The sequence below is a fragment of the Dipodomys merriami genome, unplaced genomic scaffold (assembly GCF_024711535.1).
Source record: "Dipodomys merriami isolate MVZ:Mamm:240054 unplaced genomic scaffold, mDipMer1.0.p SCAF_24, whole genome shotgun sequence".
Taxonomy (NCBI): domain Eukaryota; kingdom Metazoa; phylum Chordata; class Mammalia; order Rodentia; family Heteromyidae; genus Dipodomys; species Dipodomys merriami.
In genome coordinates this window covers 3,365,465-3,378,524 of record NW_027203826.1, presented here as the reverse complement: position 1 = coordinate 3,378,524, position 13,060 = coordinate 3,365,465, and the positions used below count along the sequence as shown (strand labels likewise).

The window sequence follows — 13,060 nt, the reverse complement described above, 5'->3', positions numbered from 1 at the left end:
GGGGTGGGGGGGTCCGGTCGTGGGGCCTGAACTCTGGGCCTGGGTGCTGTGCCTCAGCTCTTCAGCTCAAGGTTAGTGCTCTACCACATGAGCCACAGCACCACTTCTGGTTTTTTTTTCTGCTTATGTGGTGCTGAGGAATCGAACCCAGGGCCTCATGCATGCAAGGCAAGCACTCTACCACTGAGCCACCTATATGGAGCATATACTTCTATATGCTTCATATCCCAAGCTCAGTCCTTGCCTGATGAAGCATTCAGAAAGTTCCTGGAGGAAATACAGATGTCACAGCTTTTCTGTCCTCATAGATTCCAAAGGGAGGCATGGACATTTTACCTAGAACAATCACCTGAGCCCACCTCACACACAAATGCATACAACACTCAATTCACTCAATTCCATGGCCATCCTAAAAACAAGGGTCCAAGCATGCCCCTGCCCCTGGCTGCCAGCATGCAAATCTGGATTTGGGCCACTGCTAATTCAATTTTCTTTTTAATGCCAAACCTAAGGCTTAATCTCAGGGCCACATGCTAGTGTGCGCAAGGCTGATACTCTATTACTAAATACCTCTCATTTTTATAGCTTACTTTTTAAAATATAATTTTATTGCTATTATTAAGGTGTTGAACAGGTAATGAGTCAGGTAATGAGTACATTTCTCTTTTTTTGACAATATTACCCCTTCCCTTTCTTTTTCCCAGTTTCCCCTCCCAGTTCTTCCAAGTTGCATAGATCACTTTCCACAGTGTCTACTAAGTACCATGAATGCATTTGTTCACCCTTCTTCCCTCCATTTCTGTGCTGATGGCTTATTTTTTTATGGTTAACTGCATATAAAAGTCTCACACTCTCCACTCTGGCTGGCTTTGAATAACCATCCTCAGATCTCAGCCTCCTGAGTAGCTAGGATTACAGGTGGGAGCCACTGGTACCCAGCTTCAGACGATTCTTAAATTACCCTGTTTTTCATATGCTTCTAAAAAGATGACAAGACATATAAGTTTCTTTATACCAGTAAGTCTTAGAGAAAGAAAAGTCAGAGCCAGGTTCATGGCAGAAGATCTCAGGGTGCTTTCCATATGCTTATATAACACAAATACCAAAGTACTCAAGATGTCATATCTAGTCTTGCCAGCAATCCCTAATAAATGGAACTCTGGTGGTTTTCCTTGGTCACAGGAAAGGAAATATTGTAAGTGATTTCCAGTTTGCTCAGTGAACTATGGAAAGTGTCGTCAGATCTACCTTCAAATCCTTTGGCTGGACATGGGAGTGGATGGGTGTGGCTGTAATGTCAAGGCAAGAAAAACCAACATCCTCCCTGTACCTTCTTCCCGGATAGGTAACAGGATGGAAAGGAGCCTGGAGTATTCACCACAGATAATGAGAGGACTGACTCATAAAGTAGCCTCTGCCTGTACAGAGACTATCATGCTAAATTCTCTACTCATTGTGCTAAGCCCTGTCACCATAGCCAAAAAAGATTCTATGTAAAGGTGGACAAAGTCTATGTCATCACTGCCAAAGGAAGGCAAATCTGAGTTCATTTTGCTGAGTTAGGTCTAGGACACAAGGCAGGACACCACAGGTCCACTTGTAGAAGGAGCCTACTGGAGGTTTTGCTCTGTGTGGATTTAACTCCACTGTTAGGCTTTGATTTATTTAATTAATAAGGGGTGCAGTTTGTGCAGCTAATACCTCTCATCTGGGTAAAAACTAATAAAGGTCCATTTTTTATTGTGTTCCTACTATCAGATAAGCTACACAGGAGCAAAACCAGACATATGTTGAGTAATTGTAAAAACCAAACAAAATCAAACCAAAAAGGAGGAGGAGGAGATGGGAGGAGGAGGAGGAGGAGCAGAGGGGAGGAAGAGGAGGAAGAGGAGGAGAAGAAGATGACCACAATAATAATAATGGTCCCTCCCTCACAACCACTTTGAAAAGGCTTCCTATATTCATATACCATAGTTTTGGACCCTCCCAAGTCTATTATTCCTGCTTTGTAGGAGGGGGCCATAAGAAGTACAGGACAGTGATGATTGAGAAGCTAGATGTTAGAACAGAATGTGTATTTGTGACTGGTGCTGGAAGGGAGTGAAACTCAGTTCGGATCACTTCCTTTTTGTTGCTCTAACTATACGTGAGCAAGATTCTTCCATGGGGTTCTCTCAGTGAGGAGGTCCCACTGAGCACCTGAAACACTGCCAGGGCTACCCATGGAGCTTCTTGAAATGTGAGAAGAAAATATGAAGGCCCATGTCAATATACAGACACATTTCTAGTGACTAGGCCACAGAGGAAAGTGCTTAGTGATGCAGGTGCTGGAATCAGACAGCCTGGTTTCAACTCTTGCTTTTCCAATGACTAACTGTAGTGCCTTGGGGACACATTCCTACCTTCTCCATGTTTATCTTCATCTATAGAACTAGAATACTACTAGGACTGCTTTCTTCATCATCATGATATAAGATTGAATTCACTAATTCACGAAAATCACTTAAGATAATGATCTCCTCAGTTCAGTATTATGAATGTTGTCATCCTCGCTATCATGAAAAAAAAATGACAAGGATGAATTGCTCTTTTGGCCAGTTTCTTTTCTTATGAAGGTTGTACAGGAGATATGAAAATGCATAAGCACTACTGAGAGTGAAATGTACTGTGAAACCATCGTGCTCATTTTAAATTGTGATTTCTGTAATTTGTTTTCGTCAAAACCATTAAGGGTGCACATAGTTCCAAAATTAAATAACATTCAGTAGAAGAGAGATCATATATTGTCTGAATCTGCAGACGGCCTATGAATGCCAAAGACAGCCTCAACCCAACTCATAATTACAGCAAGGGTTGATCACCTCTGCTTCAGTATCAAATGTCCTGACTTCATAATTGGTAGACTTAAGTTCTTATTCTGGCTTATCCCTGACTTGAGTATCCTGTGTCTTTTATTTCACCATCTATTTTACAAAGACAAAATAAATGCAGTAAAAGACCAAACTTCAGTACAGAGCTGAAGTGCCGAACCCAGACAGAGGGCAACAAATAATTCTGGTAGTGAATTTTATGGCTGTGATACTAACAAGAGATATAACTGTTGATTTTGAAAATAACCCGAAAGACCCAATGATTATTACTGCCTCTTGCCTATCATCCAGAGATGCCAGATTAATAAACCAGAAAATGTCCTTGAAGCCCCTTGTGTTAGACATGATATAAACATGTGCGCTCTTCCTGTCACTTTGATAATAACAGCCACAATAAGAAGAGATAGCATTCTTCTTATGTCTCTCTATGCAGACACTGTACCAAAATCTTCAGGGCCACAGGTGATACATTTGTGTCTTTTGTCTAATTCATAGCACCTGACATAGTACATATAATTAAAATATATTTACAGGCTTAAAATTTCAGGAATGCACATCAATTGCAAACCCTAGGAAACAGTGTGTGAGTAATCACCTTTGTAGCAGTAATTCTCAAACTTCTGGGCCCTAGAAAGTGACAACATCCCATATTATCCCAAGAAAAATAAGAACAAAGGACTCAAAACTCCAGTGGGTGCAAGAAATCTTCTTCCTAACTCCAGTGGGGAAAAAATACTAAAGATTTGTCCTTATTTACCAAAGACTTGAGTTTAACATGATCAGGAGAAAGTTAATTTGTTTATATAGATGCACACATTACTGAGTGCCTATTGCATGCCAGGCCCTGTGATGGTCCAGTTGATGCACAAGTAGGAGAAGCACATCAAGACCCTCACTGAAGTCCAGATTCCCCAGTAAGCAGAAGCCAGGTTGAAACAAAACCCCAAAATAAGCAACAACAACAACAAAAATAAAATCTGATCCTGTGGCTAGAGGTGCTAAAAGAAAATAAGATGTTAATCATAGAAATGGTGGGACAAACGGTGAACCAAGTCAACAATGATACTCACTAGCCAAAAGGTTGGAAATGAATTTTACAACTTGGGAAGGAGGGGAGGGAGGACAGAGGGAAAGAGGGAGAAAACAAGGGAGAGGTTAACACTGATGGAAAAGAAATTTACTCATTACCTTACTTGTGCAATTGTAACCCCTCTGTATATCACCTTTACAGTAAAATTGAAAATAAAATGCAAGAAAAAAACAAAAAATAAAATTTAAAAAACATGTTGGGATGACAAACGAAAACTGAAACTTGGATCATAGCCATTTTTAGTAATCAAAAAATGAAAATAGACAATCACACTTTAAAATAATCCAAAATAGCTGGGGTAAGCCTAGCTAATCAGGGGGCTGAAATGTGAGGCTCAGTTCAAAACCAGCCTGGTCAGAAAAGTCCTTGAGACTCTTATTTCCAATAAATTACAAAAAAAAAAAAAAAAAAAAACTGGAAATAGAGCTGTGGATCAAGTCGGAGAGTGCTAGATCTGAGCAAAAACAATCAGGGACAGTCCCCAGGCCCTGATTTCAAGTTTCAGGACCAGCATGTAAGTAACTAACTAAATAAATACAACATTTTATCTGGATTGGATCTTGGAAGGGTAAAAACAATGAAAGCCAGGTGCTGATGGCTGAAGCCTGTAATCCTAACTACTTAAAAGACTGAGATCTGAGGATCGAGGTTCAAAGCTAGCCTTGGCAGGAAAGTCCATGAAACTCCTATCTCCAATTAACCCATTGGAAAACTCGAAGTGGCACTGTGGCTCAAAGTGGTAGAGTGCTAGCCTCCAACAAAAAAGCTCAGGGATAGCACCTGGGCCCTGAGTTCAAGCCTCACGACTGACAAAAAGAAATATTGATGGAAAAATCTCATGAAATTGAGTAGGGCTATTATAGTTTATATATAATGCTATGCAATGTTACCTTCTTAATTTGATAAAGGTCCTATGGCCACATACAATGTTAGCATTAGAGGAAGCTAGATGAAGGATATGTGAGAACTTCTGTCCTATTTTTCAAGTGCTTCATAAATTTAATTTTTTTCCATTTCCTAGAATTCATTTAGATAAATATTTTTTACATTATCAGAGGCACAGAGGCATTGTATGTTTGTGTTCTTCCCCTAAAATTATCTCCTTTAGTCTCACTGTGTGTGAAAGTCTATCGTCCTGTATGATTTATCATGTCCTAGTATATTTTAGATCTAGCTTTGCATAGGAGAGAAAACAAATACCAACTGGTCTCTCTAAGCTTAGCTAACCTCACTTAACACAATTCATTCCAGGTCTATCCATTTCCCTGAGAAATCCCATTGTGTGTAAATTTAAATTTTTATTTCAAAACTTAAGTATTGCCGGATGCCAAAGCTACTCAGGAGATGGAGATCTAAGGATTATGGTTCAAAGCCAAGCCAGGGCAGCAAAGTCTACGAGACTCATCTTCAATTAATCACCAAAAAGCTGGAAATCAATCTGTGGCTCAAGTAATAGAGCACTAGCCTTGAGCATAAAAGCTCAAGGATAGCATCCAGGCCCTGAGTTCAAGCCCCAAGACTAGAGCACTCACACACGCACTCACAAACACACACACACATACAACTCACACATACACCCTTAATTTTTATATTTAAGGAAACATGTTTTGAACTGCTGCATGAGACACATAGATAACCTCTGATTTTAAGAGAAAATTCTACATGAACCAGCCATGCCTCTAGCCTGTCTACAAGCTCCTGCTTCCACTCCTGGGTCAAAACAGCTAATGAAACCACCTGTTTCCAAAGCCCTGACAGCGTTCATGATGCTAGAGCTTTGTGAGCTTATTCATCCTTTAACAGACTTTACCTAACATTTCAGTGTCCAGGTCTATGCTAGTAGTCCCTGAGGATACAGTGGTAAATTAGGTACACACTGTCCATGGATCTGATAGAATAAGCTATCCATAACACTACTATTGATCCCACAGACAGAAAATGTTAGCTTCATATTGATGCCACATTTTAAGAGATTGTAGTATTTTCATAGATAGTATATGTCTCCTATAAGGGCTAATTGGAAGAATGGAAAAGCACTAGAAAGGAAAAAAGGAAGAGTTAAGAGTCTCGTAGATCTAAGCCGGGCGCTGGTGGCTCATGCCTGTAATCCTAGCTACTCAGGAGGCTGAGATCTGAGGATTGTAGTTCAAAACCAGCCTGGACAGGAACGTCTAAGAAACTCTTTATCTCAGTAAGCCACTAGAAAACTGGAAGTGGCGCTCCAGTTCAAGTGGTAGAGCACAAGCCTTGAGCTGAAGAGCTCAGGGACAGCATCCAGACCCAGAATTCAAGACCCAGGACCAACCAAAAAAAAAAAAGTCTCATAGATCTTAACAAGGATTTCTGTCTCCAATTCATTTTGAGATGGAGGAAAGCAGTCTCTGCCTTATTTTGTAAGTTGCTGAAGGAAGGCCAAGAACATAATTTGAGGTTACACATGGGCTAGGATAGGTGTTGAGACCTAATACAACCAACAACGTACTACAAAATGTGAGGTCAAGAGTTCCTACAGGGGCTGGGAAGGTGGCTCAGTGGTAGAGCGCTTGCCTTGCATGCTCAAGGCCCTGGGTTCGATTCCTCAGCACCACATAAGCAAAAAGAAAAAAGCCGGAAGTGGCGCTGTGGCTCAAGTGGTAGAGCACTAGCCTTGAGCTGAAGAGCTGAGGGACAGTGCCCAGGCCCAGAGTTCAGGCCCCACGACCGGACCCCAAAAAAAAAAAAAAAAAGAGTTCCTACAAACCTGTGAAATATAAATGGGGTCTTTGTCCAATTTCCTGGCCAAAACAAAAGGGCTTCTTTTGTAGTGGTAAGAATATCTTTTGTATGCAAAAAGACAGTTGGTGTGTGGGTGCTTCCAGACATTTCTAGGATAGGGGCTGGCCAAAGCTAGACCAAAGCAAGATTCGATTTTTGAGACTTTCAGTCCCACCTCCAACTCAGGGAACGGAAAGGGTCTGAAGGTTGAATGGATTCAGAATGGCCAATGATATGATCAGCCATTCCACTGTAATAAGGTCTTACAGAAATTCAAAAGAAGATCCTGGTAGCTTCCAGACAACTGGAAGGTGTCATATCAAGACATAGATGTTTCTACCCCTTTTCATAAACCTCAGCCTGTGTATCTCTTTGTCCACTGTTCGTTGGTAGTCTTTGAAATATTCTCAGTAATAAAATTCTGAACCTAGATGTACAAGACACTATGTTGAAAATGAACTTTATGAGGGGGGAGTTGGGGAGGAAAGGGATGGTAGGGGAAAAACAAAGGAGAAGGTAACAAATGCTCAATAGGAAATGTACTCATTACCCTACTCAAGTAACTGTAACCCCTCTCTACAGTATTTTTACAATAAAAAAAAATATATAGAAAAAAATCTGAACCTAGGTGGAAAGTTCTTAGCTACTTTGACCAATTAGTTGAATCTGAGCAGAGCCTCCTGGGAACTCCAATTTCTGACCCTAATTGGTTGGAAGTATAGGGACATCTTCTAACTTGCAACTAGCATCCAAAGCAAAAGGGTAGGGATTTCTCTTGTTTAAACAAACCATTAGCCCAGTGGAATCTGATACTCTCCAAAAGTAGGTGCAGTTCAGGACTGAATTTCAGGACTTCTGGCTAGTATCTGCTAGAGAACTGATGAGTACATAGAGAAAAACTGCCATGTCTAGAGTCACTATTATACTGAGTAGAGAGGAAAGGTTCTTTGACTTGTGATCCTGTATCTCTTTAGCCTCTGTGGCTAAGATATTCAAGCAGGGGTTGGTGGTGAGTGTGGACAAGACCCAAGAAACCTACCCCATCTGAGAGCCCATGGTTCTTCTGGAAGAAGAACTCAAGACCTAAATGTTACAGGATCTTCTTCTGACTACAAATTTTATCCATCTGCTTGTGAGGTTGTTTTTCAAGGCCACTGACAAGGCAGGGACCCAAACAGAAGAGGCGGAACCACATTAGATCAAAGTTTTCTGTAGCAAAAGACTCCCTAAGGTTAGAATTCTAAGTAGCTATGAACTTACCCATACTTTCCTTTAAGTCATCTCAGTCAGCATCATAAAGCCATGGGCTCTAAAATCTATAAGCAACGTATTACCATTAGGTAGTTACAATGTTAAGGGATAAACTTCCCTGAAGGCTCACCACCCTGTCATATAAACATATAAACATAGTTCTATGCTATGTTGAATCTGAATGTTTCACATCTGTACTGCAGCTGCAACCTGGGATGTGACTCTCAAGCCTTAGTTTTACGAAACTATTCTGAGCCTCTTAGGTTTTTAAATCACTTAACAAGATAACTAATAACTCTCCTAAGGGATCTTTATCAGGCTAGCCAATGATCTCCTAAAATGTGTCACATAAAATTACCCCAAGTATCCTAAATATGTTCTGATTTATACAAAATGGTATTAGAGTGATAAATTATGAACATTATAGCTCTCTTAATTCAAGATAGGTCTTTCTGAATCCCACTGCTTTTAGCATCACTTAACAACCCTACGTGTAATTCCATGCAACAGGCCTCATTTCATATAACCATAGTTGAATTTGGGAGCCTGATGTTTAGTTACATTTCAGCTCACCAATGTTCTGCTCTGTTTGTTTACCAGAACCATCCTGATTAGGGAGATTATTAGCTGCTGAACTAGTACGCCCTGTCCAGTTTATGTCATCTGCCTTCTGGGTCTTCATCTAAGTCACTGATAATATTATAGATGATGGCAGTCAGCAATCCAGTCAACAGATATTTATCAAGCAGCTACAATGTGTAGGGCACTCCAGACAGAAACCAAAGGAACAATTACATTTATGCTGGGATGTATGCTATAGTTACTTGTCTGCTTTCTATAAAGCCCTAGTCAGAGGTAAATGTCTTTCCTTCAGGACTTAATTCCACCCATTATCCACTTCTTGATCACTTACTCTTCTCTTAGTATCATATTAAGAACCTATGTTAAGGAAACAAAGGATTTAAAGCCCAACTCTGTTCCTTGTAAGTTTTTCTGATCATTAGTGAGGCAAGCACACAAACCATTTATAATGCAAGAGAGGCAGCATTTATATATGTGACAAATGAGTAATACAATTTTAATTCAGGTTGAGATGTTAATGTCATTACATATAAGGTTGCAAAAATGAACCATGGAGGGGCTGAGAAAGTGGCTCAGTGGTAGAGCGCTTGCCTTGCATGCATGAGGCTCCTCAGCACCACATAAGTAAAAAAAGAAAAAAGCCAGAAGTGGTGCTGTGGCTCAAGTGGTAGAGCGCTATCCTTGAGCTGAAGAGCTGAGGGACAGCACCCAGGCCCAGAGTTCAGGCCCCACGACCGGACCCCCCCCCAAAAAAAAACCCAAAAATGAACCATGGAGTTTTAGAGCAGAGACAACAGGAATCCTCCTGGAACCACCCTCCTTCTTACCTTCCGATATTAATCTCAACACATGGAAGGTCTTTTCCTTGGGTAAGTTTACTCTTTGTTGGATCTAACCATTAAAATGACATTCCAACATTCCCTTTGTTGAGTTGAAAACTACTTCCTAGTACTTTTCTATTTACAATGCAAGTATCCAAGGTTTTGTTAGGTAACTGAGTGAATGAATTCTATTTCTCTCTGTGAAATAAGACAAAATGCTGGTCTGTTCTGACTATTTAAAGGCAACTGGTATATCCTCATTCAGTCTTTGCTTTCCTAGCCTACACAGCTACAATTTCTTCATTAGACACAATTTGCAATCTCCCTACCCCTTTCCCATTCTTGTTAGTCATATTGTGACTCTATGGCTGGTACAGAGCTCACATTCAAGTTATGCATGCTGAATGCTACACAAATCAATGATCTGGAAAGCTCCAGTTTATCAATATAAGCCTCAAAGGGAAATGTTCACAACCAAACATACTGCTGAAAATGTGTTCAGAAAAGACCTAGCACAGTTCCCTTGCTCTGAACAGTATAATTCTACTAATAGTGTGCTAAGATCCAATATCTTCTTTTTGCCTTGCATGTGGCGAGGGGGGGGGGGGAGGGAACAATGTCCCATTCAGATTTTAACTTAAAATCTGTAAACTTTTATAAAACAGGGCAACTAGGTCACTGAGTGATCAATACCCATACAACTGGCTGTATATAAGGAAAGGCTAGACTATAGTGTTTATTTCCACATGGGAGAGAATGTTATGTCCCTCTGGGCATGCCTATCTTTGTAAAGTCACACTGGTGTTCTGTCCACCATGCAGAGAGACTTTGGAAAATCTGAAGCTTTTGCATTGCTCTGCAGAGAGGAGGGGCTATGGATGGGAAGGTACTACATGACACCTGATGGGAAACCACAGGGTGAGCTGGCCTTATACCAACTAGACACCAGGATGCTCCATGGGCCTAACTACCCTCAGGAAATACTTGAATATGTCAGAGCCTGTGCTCCAGACAAAGACAAATTTTCCTCAAATTAAAAAAAATCTAGGAAAACTTGAGACCACAAATCCCAGTAAGAGTTGACCAGGGTGAGAGCTCCCTTAAAAGCTATAAGCACAGTCGAGCAAGAATCAGCAAGGAGTCAAACAAAAAGTAAAAAATGAAACTGCAAAAACTCTCACTACAGGGAAGATACAACCAGCAGCTCTTAGCTGAACACTAGGCTTTGGGTATGATTATTTCATTTATTCCACAAAGAAGAACCCATTTAGGTCAATATGACTGTCACCATTTTGCAATTGTGGAAATGGAGGCTTAGAGTTCAGACACATTTTTCAGGTCTCAGAGATACATGTTGCAGCTAGGACAAGGCACCCCAGCTGCTGATCTCCAACCCTCTGGCACTTAAGCACTGTTCCATGGGTTTATTTATTCTGTAACAAAAAGTCTATGTAAACCTCTATGGTCCATGCCTACATTAGGTGCCAGAGGAGATAAAGAGATAAAGAAAACACATACTGTCTCTCAAGGAGCTTAGTTCCTGGCAAGAAAGGCAAACAATTGCAAGCAACAACAATCAAATGGGAGAAGTGGAGGGGTAAGCTCATCCAGCACAGGGCCTCAAGGTCTTCCCTGGTGCAGTGGAGTCTAGAGCATACAGAACATGCTAGGAAGATGGAAGAGTTAGAGGGCAAGACTAGGAGTGAAGATTCCCTTCATTTGGCCAGGAGTGACAGACACTGACAGCAGCTGAAGCACAGAGATGGAAGAGCCTAGGATCCCAGAGTGAGGTTACCAAAAGCCAAAACACAAGCTGGGGAGTTGGAATTGCAATCGCAAATACCAAACCAAAATACCAACAACAACAACAACAACAACAACAAAAAGCAAAATTACATGAATATCACCTTACTGGATCTCAAAAGATTCATGGGTAAAGACAAACACTGTCCTGTGGGAACTAATACTCTGGAATGACATTCCTATGTTTATTCATTTCTTAGACCCTACAAAGTCTGTTCTGTACAATTTTCAAACCAAGAGCCAGGTTCTAGTGACCTACATCTGTAATCCCAGCTATTCAGCAGGCTGAGATCTGAAGATCAATCATGCTTCGAAGCCATGCCCAGGCTATGAGATTCATCTCCAATTCACCACCAAAAAGCCAGAAGTCTGAACTGTTGCTCAAGCAGCAGAATGCTAACCTTGAATGAAAAGGCTAAAAAAACTCCTGGATTCCAGCCCCAATATCAGCATATTCACTTAAAAAAATTCAAACATCCTCTATTTCTTTCTTCCTTCTTCTCCAGTCAGTGTGAGGTGAGGGCTGGGTATACGAGGGGGAAAAGGGACAAATGCATTTTACCCCTTTATGTGACCCACAAAGCCTTGGAGAAATTCAGTGATCATCACAGACTCAATTACTGATTCCAATTCATCCTCCCTTTAATAGTATTCCATAGTGACACATCGTGTACAATGTGGCAAGACTCTGTGCTGAGTGGAGTATTTTTCCCAAACCTGAGACTTTGTAATCCATTTTTATCATGGGATTATTAGCAAACAAAACGTACAATGTGCTTGTGTGATAAAATATTCCTTCTTTTATTCTGCCACTACCAGGAGATTATGCCCAGTACTCTAGAAGAAATCACACAGAAGAAACCTGGACCTGGTCTAAGCCTGAAGCTAAACTCATCTGAAGGATGCCCTGGAATTCGGGGTGGTTTGTTATGCAGCAGCAGCATGGAAATAGCTGACTGTTAACAGATGACTCTGAACTTTAAAACAAAGTTCCTGAAATACAATCAACTTCTCATGGAGTAAAAGCTGCCTAGGCAGCTGGCCCTCCAGAGAACAAAGCCATACAGATGACCACTCTGCTCTACCATTCCACTACGGTGCTGCCCACCTCCTGGTACTCACCCGAGTCAGAAGCTGCTGGGCTCACCAGGCTGAGAAGCTCCCGTTCCTTTTCATAATCCCCTTTGCAGAGCAGCTGCCCTTCCTTCAGGACAAATTCATCACCCTTTTGAAGCTGTCGCTCACAAACACAGCAGCAGAAGCAGCTCAGGTGGTAGACACTCTTCTGAGCACGCATAACAAACTCATTGGGTGCGATGACCTCAAAGCAGCCTCCACATTTGACAGCAAAGAGCCTGGCAGGAGCAGAGAAAGGGAGGACACTGTGAGGAAGGTCAGGCTTGAGTCTGAGTCTCCTCTCAGCTCAACAGCAAAAGGATTGTCCAGACTCAGGACAAAGATGCTGGAACTCAGGTTGTTTAATCTCCTCCTAGTCACACCCAATCAATAAAGTCCAGGATGGCCTGTGGCAAAACTAAAAGTTACAAAGACAATGTTTTTGTTTTTAATAGCCTGATGACACAATAACTTCTTTTGTAAAAACTCAAACACATGCCTGAATATAATAAATATGCCTTCAAATATCTCTGGGATTCCTGAACTATAAATTCATTTTACAGTCTCTTAAATAAATAGAAGTTTCCTTTTTAAAAGTAGCAGTACAATGTGTGTGTGTGTGTGTGTGTGTGTGTGTGTGTGTGTGTGTGTGTGTGTGTGAACTCACTCAAAATCACTTTCTGATTCTCTCCACATACCAGAGATAATAGAAGTGGAAAGGTCAGATGGTGTAAGGGAGAGAATAGCAAGGAGGAATAGACTGGCCAGAGCAA

General features: G+C 41.1%; 1 protein-coding gene across 1 annotated transcript in view; it reads right to left on the bottom strand.

The window, feature by feature from the left end:
• Lmx1a (LIM homeobox transcription factor 1 alpha) overlaps positions 1 to 13,060 on the bottom strand; it is a 137,449-nt gene that overhangs the window by 32,048 nt on the left and 92,341 nt on the right. Inside the window, exon 3 of the mRNA XM_070034056.1 lies at positions 12,294 to 12,526. Within this exon, the coding sequence (XP_069890157.1) occupies positions 12,294 to 12,526 (233 nt within the window). The remainder of the gene's footprint in view (positions 1 to 12,293; positions 12,527 to 13,060) is intronic.